Source organism: Phacochoerus africanus, chromosome 3 (assembly GCF_016906955.1).
Source record: "Phacochoerus africanus isolate WHEZ1 chromosome 3, ROS_Pafr_v1, whole genome shotgun sequence".
Lineage (NCBI taxonomy): Eukaryota > Metazoa > Chordata > Mammalia > Artiodactyla > Suidae > Phacochoerus > Phacochoerus africanus.
In genome coordinates, this window is record NC_062546.1 from 119,127,956 (window position 1) to 119,141,528 (window position 13,573).

Sequence of the window (13,573 nt, forward strand, 5' to 3'; positions counted from 1 at the left end):
TGACTACAGAAACAGTGGAGCTGGGGTAAAAGGGAGGCATCTGAGATGCCTTAACAGGATAGGATCAATGGGATCTGGTCACCAAACTGATGTGGGCAGGAGCAGTTTTTATTGGGGTCACTGGGAAGATATGAAATAAGCGAATTAAGTGTTTTCTAATAAGCAGCCACTCCTATCTGGCACAGAAGAAGCTGTCTATCCAGGAAGCCTGGTAGTAACAGCAATAATTATAATAGGAGAAGTGACAGAAGTTTCGTTATTAGTATACAGATGCACAGATGGACTGGCAGGGGACATGAAGAGATACTGTTTAATATGTTTCCCATGAAGTGTCTGTAGGACATTTGGGGGGATTATTTATAAGTGGTTGGATATACAGATCTGGAGCCAGAAAATAGCATCTGGCTAGAGATATGCATTTAGAAGCCATGACACAGAAGTACCATTAGATCTGCTGGCATAACACATCGGGGGCTAAGGGAGAAGAACAGCAAGCTGAATGTAACACAGCTGAGCTGGCCCCTGCCCCGCACAGCCCCTGTGGTGGTGCCTGGCCTCTTCATGTAGGAATTTAAGAAATCAGATCAAATTAGTTCTCCTTTGACAACTTATTTCTATTTTGCTCATTCTTCTCACAAAACGTCCAGAACAGATCACCTCTGCCCAAATCCCAAGACTCACAACTGAGAAAGGTCTTTTAACCCAACCCTGCCATCAAGGCAGAATACTTCCCCACCATCCTCAGAACTGTGGCCATCCAGCTGGAAACCAAGATCTCCCTACTCTTCGCTGGCCCCATCCATTTCCACAGTAGCACTAATTATCAGAACCTAAAACCGTGCCAGATTTACACTGTTTGATAAAAATTCATAATAAAGTGCTTTGAATCTTTGTCATTTTATTAAAACAAATGACTGAACTTTCCTGCTTGAAAAGTTTACAGTTGTAAATTAATCTATTAATCACACTTTATAGCTTCAAGAAGAGTATTTGCTTCTTGAAAAGATGATGCTCATGAACACAAATAATTGGATTTTAGGCAGTAGAGTAAATGACTCAAACGGCAGGGAGGTGAAAAGCTTTGGATGAAAGAGGACACTTTTTCATGATGGTTCCCTCCCCTCAAGCTCCCTCGCTCTTCTTTCAGATTGTAGAAAAGTCTCACAATTGTTTTTCCATTAATGTTCTCTGTAGAACAAGACTAAAATGAGAAGAGAAAAAAGAAAAGTTCCAACGGCCACAGCAGAAGGGGTTTGCCTATGGGTTCATTTTTTTTTTTTTTTGGTCTTTTTAGGGCCATATCCACATAATCTGCACATGGAGATTCCCAGGCTAGGGGTCAAATCAGATCTGCAGCTGCCAATCTACACCACAACCACAGTAACGTGGGAGCTGAATCATATCTGTAACCTACATCACAGCTCACAGTAACGCTGGATCCTTAACTCACTGAGTGAGGCCAGGCATTGAACCCAAGGGCTCACAGATACTATTCAGGTTCATAACCACTGAGCCACAACAGGAACTGTGCCTGTTGGGTCATTTCTTAGATGAGGACCAGATGCTATTTGAATGGACCAAGGAAAGCTCTTTAGTTCCACCTTCTCATTTTGCTTATGAAGGAACAGAGGCCCAAAGAAGTCAAGTCACTCACCTCAACCCACCCAGGTAATACAGTACAAAGCTCAAAGTGGAAAAGAGTTCTCCTGGCTCTAAGGGGGGCACGTTTCACTTGTGAATAAGCTGAGGACATTCCAAGAGCCTGACTGTAAGGACGCTGTGGCCTCCTGAGTGACACAAGACACATTCATGACTAGAAATACCGTAAAACACATCAGTTTTTGAAACACAAAGATAACCTAAGGGATACCTGTAAGAGTCCCGTGTATAAAGTGTGGTGTAAGCATACTTGAAATGGTGCTCTATGTTCAGATGCTAGAGTGAGTATTTCCAGCAGGATCATTACTAGGACTGCTATGGAACCAGTGGGATCTAACTGCTGAATTTCCACAGACAGAAATTCCATGGACGGCAGTGAGAGAGGAAGCAGATCCAGGCAGAAGAGATGGCATGTATAAAACAAGAGGTTAGGGAAGTGTGTGGCCTGTTCATGGTGCAGTTAAGAGTAGATAAAATTGATCACACAGTAAAATGAGAAAGATTAGGCTTAGTCTGGATTAAGGAGGGCAGCGAACGTCAGGGTCTAGAGTTAACTATGGTGCCTCCATTAAAAATTTCCAAGTAGGGAAAGAGGTCTCATAAAGTAGTATTTTAGAATGACTCGTCCTCCAGTGAAAGGTTTCATGAAAGTCAACTGGAGCAGCCAAAGCAGAAGTAGGGAAATTAAGAAAAAATGGGAAAAGAATAATAAAAGAGATCTGATACCAATCCAAGTATGATAAGGTGTCTCTCTGGACCACGTTGATAACAGTATAAACAGGAATACAACATTTTTTTTATGGTGACTGAAGGCCAAGTTTACCTTTTAAAACTTTTATTGGTTTTTATTAAGCTATTATCTATTGTACTTTTGTTATTTGGTGGCTCCAGATTCAGGAGCCGAAATTCTAGGTAGATTAAGAGTTGAATAGATGAACACCTCTGTTTTCCGAGGACTTTTGTGTATTAATGACAGTGTCATTGGAGTCACTGTCTTTGAACAGAAAATAAAAAAACTGCTCACCACCACTTCACATCAATTAGGGTGGCTATTATCAAACCAATAGAAAATAATACAGGTTGGCATGAACATGAAGAAACTAGAACCCTTGTGCATTGCTGGTGGGAATGTAAAATGGTCCAGCTACTGTGGGAAACAGTATGGCAGGTCCTCAAAAAGTTGAACATAAAATTATCATATGATACAGCAATTCCACTTCTGGGTATGTACGTAAAACAACTGAAAGCAGGGTCTTGAAGAGGTATTTTCACACCCATGTTCACAGTACCATTATTCACAATAGCCAAAAAGCAGAAGAATCCCAAGTGCCTACTGACAGATAAAAGGACAAAACAAAATGTGGTCTATAGAGTTCCTATTGTGGCTCAGCGGAAACCAAACTGACTAGCATCCATGAGGACGTAGGTTCAACCCCTGGCTTTTCTCAGTGGGTTAAGGATCTGGCATTGCCATGAGCTGGGGTATAGGTTACAGATGTGGCTCAGATCCCACATTACTGCGGCTGTGGTGTAGGCCAGCAGCTAGAGCTCCAAATTCGACCCTTAACCTGGGAATCTCCATATGCCTTGAGTGTGGCCCTAAAAAGACAAAAAAAAAAAATTCCATACATGTTATGGAATACTGTTCAGCCTTTGATATGCTCAAATGATGTCAAAAAATTACAGATAGCTCTGAGTGAATGGTTATTTTGATTAAGGAATGGCTACAACTTAGATGAGTCTTAAAGACATTATGCCAAGTGACACAAGCCAGTAACAGAAAACCAAATCCTATATGATTGCACTAATAAGAGGTAATATATAGTCAAAGTATGGGGACAACTTAGAATAGTGGTTGCCAGGGGCTGGAGGAGGAGGGAACAGGGAATTATTGTTTAATTGGGATGGAGTTTCAGTTTGGAAAGATGAAAAGCTTCAAGATGGATGGTGGTGGTGGCCCATTAATGTGAGTGCTTCATGCTACTGAACTGAACACTTAGAAACAATTTAAATGCTATGTTTTATGTTATCGCAACTTGGGGGAAAAAACACTCTCACCAGAATAAAATTGTGGTCCAAAACACTTCAGTTTTTCACACAATCCCCTCTAATGAAAGAAAAGTTGCCAGTGCTTCTGAAGAAAAGAAGCAAGCCACCTCAGTGGATGGGAACGAGGACCTTGGAGGAGACACTAACTCGAAGGTGTCTAGACTTGCAAAGACATAGAGCACCTGGGAAATTTCAAAGCTGTGGCCCTTTCATGCTGATGGGGCGACAATGAACTCTGCACAGAGCATCTCCATCTGGGCAGCCACCAAAGAGGCCTAACTGCCAGCATCACCTTCCAAGGACAAAGGCTAATGACAAATTCTATTTGTAGTAAACACAGCTACCCTTCTCAGTAGATAGGAACCAGGTTTTGCATCCAATTACACAGCCAGGGTTCCTCCCATGGTGGAAGAAAATGCCACCAGTCCCATCTGCTACTTCACCAATGATACACCACCACCATGGTGTTTCCAAAGCCGACTGAGAAAGTGGAGGAAAAGGATATCATAGTTGATCAGAGTCCAAGTGGACACACGCCACCCCCACTACAGTCTGACCAAGAGACGACAATGTTCAAAACAAAGTGAAAAGTAATGTATCCAAAAATCTCACTACTTCTTAGTGCTTCCCAGTGCTTTTCCATCTTCAGTTCCAAGACTTGAACTTACAGGGCTGAGGTGGTTAAACACTTGTGGGAGAGATCAAGGGAGAACAGAGAATTTGAGTGCTGAGCTCTCATACCCAAAACAAGTCAAGTTGGAATGATTTGAGAATGGGTCTGCTCAAAACAGTGGCAGAGATTTAGTGACAACTCCAAATCCTTTCTGCGCTTGGGAGTCCAGACAACACAGAGAATTCTGTTTCCCAGTCAGGGCCACAGACTACACAGAATAAACACAGAACGTTAAAATCAAGAAATAATTGAGGAAAAAAATTTTTAGGAAATCAACTTTTCTCTGAAGCCCAAAGGTTGATCTAGAGGAGGAGCTGCTATCTTGACAGAATATGTCTCCAAACGCCACTTCCTACAGAGACCTTCTCACCACATTAGAGACTTGAGGAGCAAGAATCAGTTTTCTTTTTCTTCTCTCAAAATTCAGTCACTGTACATACAACATAGCTGGGGCACTTCAGTCCTTTATTCATTTGACTACTGAGCAGGTATTTAAGACACACAGAACAATCAAGCAATGGGTTATCAAAGAGGAAAAAAAGATACAAACTTGGGGAATGGTAGTCATATAACCCGTTATAACCTGGTGGTCTTAGTAAGCCCTCAAGTTTTCAGCTCCTGTGGCCTTAATGGCAATTCCCAGACTGCAGACAAACATTTGGGACAACAATATTACTGCTGCAGACTTTCCAAATTCGTCAGGGCAGAGAGGCTCCTTCTATCTAATCATGAGCCCTCCATGCCCTGGGCTCCCAGGTGTGCTCACTATCAAGTCTCTAGGGCCCTCATCAGGCATGTCCCCTCTGCTGGGCTCTGTTCACATATTTGCAACAGAGGAGTTCTAGGTTCTCATCATTACCTCCTAAACCTGGTGCCCAGCTCCAGCAGCTGTGCTGCTCCTCCAGCCCCCACCACCCTGGGGCTGATCTCCAAAGCCAGAGTCTAGGGCTTTGTTGGGCAGGTGGGAGGGGTCCTGAAATAGAGATGGCAATGCAGATTACCATCTCTGTCCTCATGGGAAGAACAAAGAGCCTATATGGAAAAGAAGGCCTGCATTCACATCTTCTCATCTGAGACCACCATATTCTGACATACTTGGACCCAGACAACCAAATTCCAAGGTGTCCAGAGAAGACTTGTTGGTGTGACAATGAGCAGCAATGGATACATCGGTCCCTCACAGACTCAGACCTGCTCATGGGGCCCCATTGTCTACCTAAAGCTTTCACTTTCAGTGTCCTCACCAAGGACACAGAGAGGAAGGCAAGAAGCCCAAGTTTCGAACTGAGAGCTCAGTCTCCCATCTACCATCCAAGCTGTGGCTAAACTCAGACTCCCTTTTCTGTTCTTTTAGTTATTATGGAAAACGAGATGTTAATTTTACTAGATCCTCATGGGGAGAAACAAGGTTAGGATGTGGTTTCCCAGTAAACTACTTCCCATCAGAGAAAATACCCTGGATTTGCTTGAAGACCAAAAATAATAATGGCAATTATCATTTAGGCATCTCTTTCTAGGATTCTTGGATGGCAAGTCTATACTGGGGGTAGGGGTGGAAACCGTGTCCTAATAATCTGATCCAGGCCAAGCAGAGATGGTCAACCCACTTTAAGCTTTCAATATCAACAAAATTTCTTTAAAAAAAAATTTCTTCAATCTCTATGGATCCATTGGAGATGGAGAGCTAAGAGACAAGCTTTCAAAAACAGGCTTGACCAGGTACATCACAGCCCTAAACAATGTGAAAATAACCATACGAAAATACAACCTCTCAACCAACACTAACTTCAACTCAGTTGGACTTAAGTCTGAATTCTGCTGATTCTCAAATAATTCAAATTTAGATGTTAAGGTGTAACAGGCAGTATCACTAAGCAGTTGTTCAAGTACTACAAAGCGACTGGTATTTGGGGGAGTGGCTAGGTTATACATTCTTTCACAATGTTATTTTAACTTAAATTTCACAATATCACAGAGTGAAATACACTTGTACAAATTTAAAGCATTCATATAGGGATGGAAAACTGTCCACAATCACTGTTTGTTATTTAGAAACAAGAGTGCTAAAATATAGTTTTCGCTTTCTCATGAGAAATTTGACACCAACATGTTACATATTGGCTTGGGTAACAAACTGTAGGAGTTCATAAGAGCTACATTATTTTACCTTTGGTTTTCTTTATCTGCTTTTTTCCCCCCACTATATGCTTTCAAGGAGTATAATAATCCATGAATCCCTACCACTGTTTCTGATTATATACTTTGTCTTATTATCATTCATTTATATAAGGCTAATCAAAATAGCCATTCACTCAGGGCTATCTGTAATTTTTTGACATTATTTGAGCATATCAAGGATAACAATGCTTAGGGTTTTTTGGTTTAAGTACTAAGGGCGGATGAGAGGTGAAAGATCTTTGGATATCCGGCCAGTTCAGCACTTGTCACTGAAATTTAAAAATAGGTTTTAAAAGTTAACATTTATAATTAAGAAAAAAATAACAGGAAGAAAATGGGCATTGAAGCAAAGGCGATTTCCTGAACAATTAATAGATTGCATTTGACAAGGGCAATAACCCGCCCAATCACATCTTTTGCTCTCATTTGCTATAAATACACAGGCCAGCGGAAGCACAGCCCACTGTTTTGACCCTCATTGCTACTGAAGCTTCCCGGTCCTACCCAAAACATTAAGGACATATGGTAAAACTTTCTCTAGATCCGGAGGATTTATAGATCTCCCATAGCTGATGAGAATGATCCCCTAGTGCTTGTAATAGATTCTGATTCAGGTATTTCAATTCACCTTTTAAAACACTTTTATTCCAAGGAGTTGTTTTCCCAAATGAACTGTCTTGGTTTCATTTTCTTAACATAAATATATACAAATACATGCGGTTTCTCTACTCAACAGAAAGAAACATCTTAAATACTGTCTAGATTTTTTTTTTTTTAATGAGAGTTGCAATGTTTATTTCAGGTTCTCTCTTGCTTTTTTTTTTTTTTTTTTTTCGCCACACAGGCAGTATGTGGGAATTCCTGGGCCAGGGATTGAACCTACACTGCATAGCAGCAACCAGAGCCACAGCGGTGAGAACGCAGGAGCCTCAACCCGCTAGGCCATCAGAGAACTCCCACTGTCTAGATTTTTGACAGGAAGATTTACATAGTTTAAAAAGAACAGTCACAAACACTTGGGAAATTAAATTTACATGTGCATTGATGAAACACAAGCAGTCAAGCTGTATCTGTTTCTATTGCTACCTCCTTAATACAGCTTTTATTAAGAATAATTTTCTTCAATGTTGGCTGGCAAACCCCTGCAGCATTTTGTCCTTTTGGTAACACCGTAAGGTCAACACTCTATTAATTAGTTACTGAGGACATTAGAGAAAGAAAGCACCATTTATCCTAAATAATTGATAAACATGTTTGCACTGTCAATACGTGCCAATATTATGATATACTGAATATTTAGATTGGCTTGGCTTGTACACAATGTAAAAATCTTGCATGCCCCAATTATAGGTGTTATTCAACATCACTATTTTTACTCCTTTTTGGAAATCAGTTTCAGCTTAGTATAACCACAATGCTTGGAAAACTAAAAGCAAGCATATTATTGTACTATTCAATGATTTTTTTGAATAGAAATTTGATTCACCAGGAAATTATTTTGTATTCCAATACATATAAGACCTAGAAATATGTCAGTGAGACAAGAGAGAAAGCAAAAGCTGGGAAGAATTTAAATGACTGTAAAAGTGTAATTCACACAAACCTCAAATAGAAAGTAAAGGAGCTATGAGATTCTGTGTTGTTTTCTAAAACACACTTAAACACGTTGTTTCAAAAAGTCCTCATTCAGAGAAGAGCTTTTTTTATCTACACACACTATGCAGGAGTTTCTAAGATGGGGGTTGCAAAATGAGAAGAAAAAAATCATTCAGGGAAGACTTCCATTAGCTCAACCCTAAGGCTAACCTGTTGTATGTGTAGTTTCTACACTAGTAAGCAACTTGTAGGAAACACCGGCAGCTGAGCTCAAGAGAACTGGAAAGGCTCCCCACTCCTGGGTATGGTATCACAAAATGACTTTGCTGTATTCCCTCTCCAGCCTAGCATCTTGGCTCAGGCAGAAACACAGCTATCACGCCCCCAGGGCAGCTTCATGCTGTTAGGCAAGCACCCTCTGCTCCATCACTGCCTGAAATCTGACCAGAAGCACACTGAAGCAGCTCAGCCAGGACCAATCAACCTCTATTCTCTCTGTATGTATTTTCTCCAATTTGTATTCCTTTGCCTGTTAGGTTCTGAATGGCACTGTTAACTGTGCCACACAACTATACGAATGTACAAGTTTACACACACACACAATTTCACACCCAATATCCAAGTACAGATTTACTGAGCTTACATTTTATAAAATAGATTATACTATTTACTTATATCCTACAATATTATAGCAACTATGTTCATAAAAACCCAAAAGAAACTTCCAGCACAATTTCATTTAGTCCTTAGCTAAACCTTTAAGGTTTCACCCAGTATCATACTTGAAAGAACATTTAAAGCACACACACACACACACACACACACACAAAAAAAAATCACCAAACACACAATAATTACACAAACCTGAAACAGTAACTTGATGATTCCTTAATCTACCCAATTACACGCAGGAGATTTCCAGTTCATTAAGAAAACCTGCTTTGCTTAGCGCTCCACAACCTAACGACAATGTTGTATTTCCTTTGACTGGCAAACAGAAGGGCAAAACTACCTTCAGCGAAGCTTTTTTCAGCCTAGAAGCATGAAAACAGAATAGTATTCCTCCACAAATTTTCCATTTCCAAACATCCTTTGGACCTTTATAAGAATTTTACCTCTGAAAACTGCCATCTTTCTAGTTAACAGGCATAATACCACTGCTCACCTAGCAACACACCCCACAATCCTAGGCATCACTGCTAACTAAGATCCCCTCTACGCTAACTTTCACCATGTGTAGTAAATGATTCACAACGCCTGTGGTTTGGGGTCAAAGCAAAATCCTTCCTCAACTGCATAGACTAAAACATGTGAAAACTGGATGCTGGCGTGGCTCAAAAGGGTTGTTTCAGCTTCTCTAACCAAATAACATAAGATGCAAGACAATGGTGTGGAGCTATTGTCTTTCCTAATAAGACAGCTCCCAGCAGAGAGTTTCCCATGTTTTCAGTGACATCTATCAGCCAGACCCAGGGAATCCCAACGCCACTCAGTTTCTTCAGCACCACTGTTTGAGAACAGCTTCTGGCCACAGAGTGGTGCAATCCTAACAAGTCTGTGGCACACAAAGTGCCTTGTTAAGAATAAGGAAAGGGAGGATGAGCAGAGCTCTTTCCTGACATTAAAACCCAATCTCTAGCCATTAATTAACCACAGGACAGAGGCACCACAAAACACCAATCAGAAATTGCACTACTTGACCATTACCTGTAACAAATTTTAAAGAACTGACACTTTGCATCACAGCCAGACTGAGCATGGTGTGATGCTGAGTTTTGCAAAAATTCAATTAACCCATCTATTAGACAGATATATAAAGACCAAGGGAAAACCTATTATGCATGTTAGATTTTGTGATGTGTAATCATGTTAATTTATGGTTAGAGAAGAAACCCTGCCATGTTTTAGTGATCATATGAACATTAGGAAATTACAAATATTTAAAACCTAGAAATTACTTTAAGAATGTAATTTCTCAGACCCGATAATACTGAGAAAGGCCCCGGGAAGAATATTTACAGTGGTAAAATTGGAAAAGGTGGGGGAAGTTTGGATTGCTGAACTTCTCTTCCGAAATTCTCCTTAAGGGCCTACATGTGAAGTTCCATAATGACATTCATCTGTTCTGATTCACTGACGGGCCGAAACACTCTCCGAGCCAAAATATGGTGAAAACAATAATTCTGGAGATGATTTCAACCAAAAAGAAAACACTCTGCTTTATAGTTCGCACATACCATATTCACAAGGTACAGACTGCTGGACCGAGTTGGACAAAAATTCTACCACGCTGCAAAGGGAATCTCACTCAGTGCTCCGTCCTTTCCCCCTCGGAAAGACACAGGCACAAATCCCTGACCAAGTCCACACTCCGGACTCCTAAGTGATGTGAAGAGGTTCCAACCCTTCCTCTTTCAAAGGAAAAGCCCCACATGGCTGCCCGCCCTTCTCAACAACTCAGAACCACAGCCAAGTTCAAGAAGGCACTAGCAAGAAAGCAGCCGGCCCATTTCCATTTGACATGGTGAACGAAACCCCAAGGGATTAAAAAGTTTGAGGCGGCCCCAAGCCAGAACCAAACTTGGGTTTTCACCAATAGCAAAGCCTCGAAAACGGGAAACCGGAGAAGGCACTGCCCGCGGAATCCAATCCGCGAACCCTCCTCCTCTGAACGGCGCCCAGAGGCTCCCACCGCGCAACTTCCCCCTGCTCCGACCGCGTCCAGCGGTCAGCCGCGGAACCCCAGCGCCCAGCGCGCCCCGGGAATGCGCCCTCCCCGCCCGGCCCGAGCGCGCCCCGCAGGGCCAGGAACTTACCGCACCGCTTGCACAGCACCCGGCTGACCTCCTTCTTGAGGTTCCGGCCCGTCTCTAGAGGGGGAAAGGATGCTCGGAAGGCGGCCGGCGCGCGGCCGCTGCTGTTGGCGTCGGGCTCCATGAAAAAGATGTACCTGCTGTCCTCCTTGAGTCGCCCGCAGGAGGGGAACGCGGGGTGACCCCAGGAGCCCAGACGCACGGTGAGCAGCGAGTCTTTCTTCAGGCCCCCGGCTTTCACCGCCCACACCTGGTGCACCTTCACCAGATAGGGCGCCTCGTCTCCGGGCTCGGCGGCACTGGGCGCCGGGGCCGGGGGCCAGGAGGGCACGGTCCGGTTGTTCGCGGGCAGCGCTCCCGGGCCCGCGGCGGGCGGCTGGCGCTCGCCGCCCCACGCCCCTGCCTCGCCCGCCGCCGCCGCCGCCTTCCTGTCGAGTGCCCCCTGCTGCCGCCGCGCCGGGTGCACCTTTCCCTCGATCACCACCGCGGCGCGCTGAGCCAGCTCCTGCACCGAGCCCACGCTGGGCGGGGACGCGTAGCACACCGAAGCCCCCGCGGGAGCCGCCTCGTTACCGGCGGCCGCCCCCGGCGCCAGGGCCGTGGTCCACAGAAGCAGCAACAGTATCGGCGGCGGAGGCGAGCGGGCTGCGGGGCCGGAGCGCGAGGCCCGGGGGCCCGTCCTCCCCGCGCGGCGCGGGGCGCGTCGCCATCTCATGGTGCGAGGTGCGTGCGGGCTCCCAGCTGTCGGTTCGGACTCTGTCTAGCTCTCTCCGCGCTGTCTCCCTTTTCCTCTCTCCGCCTCCCCCTTTACCCTCCTCCTAATTTATTTATTGGCGGGGGCTGTGGGAGAGTTGTTTACGGGAGGAGGAGGAAGGGAGAAAAGAGGTGGGTGGAACCTCAGAAAGGCGAAGAGGTATAAGGGCAAAAAAAAAATTTTTTTAAGCCAAATTAGAAAAATAATAAGAATAAAGCCGCCGCCACCGCCTCGGTTGCTGGGAGTGACAGGTCCTCCCCGCGCCGCCGCCGCCGCCGCGCCGGAGCCCCGCTGTCGGGGCTGTCACCGGAGGAGGACGTGGAGGTGGAGGAGCTGCTCGGCGGGTAACAGTCCTTTGTGTGAAGTGATGCTGCGGCGGTTGCTGAGGCTGCGAGCAGGCGGCGGGGCGAGAGCGCGAGGGAGAGAGCCCTGGAGGCGGAGTTGCGTGCCTGGAAATCGCTGGGTGGCCGCGGCGGCGGCAGCGCCCTGCGCCTGGCCGGCCTGTTTACCTGCGGGGCGAAGTCGGCTCGCGCCTCCCGTCCCCATGCTGATGCCCGAGCCTGGCCCACGAGTCAGTCCTCCGGGGTCAGCCCTGGCCTGTGCGCCTCCTCCCTTCCCGTCGCCCCGATTGCGGCAATGGGAGGGCCGGGCGGCAACCGAGCTGAGCTGCAGTCCGAGTGGGCTGCGGAGATTTCCCGGGGACTAAGAGGTGACGCTTGAGCCATTGGGGACCTGTTAGCTGGGCGAGAGAAGGAAGGGGGGCACACGGGAGATGCGGGGCCTCGTGGCAGAAAAGTTTTGGGTGAACTGGTTACTGGAGAGTCCAAAGGGAGCAACACGTTCGCAGGAGACAAGCTGCAATTAAAACAACTTTAACTGTCGTTCGCTCTCCTGCTAAGGCGCACACACAGTGAGCACTTAGGGTTTGAAGCTTCCTTCACACTCTGCTTTGCATGACGCTTGTCTAGATTATCCTTGCCTTTTCTCCTATGGAAATGCCTGATTCACCATGATTTTCTGACCGATGAAGTCCTGCCTCTAGGATCGTTGCTTGAATAAAATAGTTGCTCAATAAGGCCATTTTGTATAAAGTTTATGGCACTTTGTCAACTAGTCAGTTCTTTAAAAAATAACTGGATGGAATGAAAGGTGCCCTTGTGCCTGCTGGAACAGAGGATTCCAGACCTGAGGAAGTGTAGGCTAAATACTGTGCCATCTGAATATCATACCCCCCACCCTAACTCACCCCATCCCAGTCCCATCCCCTCCTGTCCCCGACAGATTGAGGGAGTTATTTGAAATCCTTCATCTCCCAAGGATGTTCTTTTCAAACAAGTAGCACTCAACAGAAATAACACATTTTTAGCATTTAGAGGAAAATATTTCTTTTATGTTCTTTTATGGTGAAAAATATTGAATGACCTAATAAAATTAAGTTGAGGTTGTTTGTTACTCAATGGCCTGCTTGATCCATATTATGAGACCTTAAGATTTTAAAAGCATTATAACTTAATATCCTTTACTCTGGGATTCTATAAATTGCCTCTAGCAGTTTCTTGAAAGTAAGTCACATGAGCTTTAGATTTTTCTATATAAAAAATAAAAGCAAAAGATTTTTTTTTCTTGGCATCATATAGTTGGCTGGAAAACAATGTCTTACCCCCTCAAGGGCCAGCGTGGACGTATATGGTCCTGCTGCTCACTGTGTGTTTCAGCATGTGGGGACTCCTATGTCTTATGGTGGATGGCATGCTTCAAGAGATCGGTGCAGTAGTATAGTTCTGGTCTCCAGTGCACGTTCTTTTAAAGGCTCCTGCTCCTCTGATTTACTGAAAGAAAGCAGTCAGATAT

General features: G+C 44.6%; 1 protein-coding gene across 2 annotated transcripts in view; it reads right to left on the reverse strand.

Moving 5' to 3' along the window:
* NRG1 (neuregulin 1) overlaps positions 1-12,118 on the reverse strand; it is a 1,067,009-nt gene extending 1,054,891 nt beyond the window's left edge. The window contains exon 1 of one of the 2 annotated variants that reach the window (XM_047772522.1): positions 10,972-11,683. In XM_047772522.1, the coding sequence (XP_047628478.1) occupies positions 10,972-11,683 (712 nt within the window). Of the gene's footprint in view, positions 1-10,971 lie in introns of both variants that reach the window. The other variant, XM_047772534.1, reaches the window with a different exon arrangement.
* Between the last annotated feature and the right edge of the window lie 1,455 nt (positions 12,119-13,573).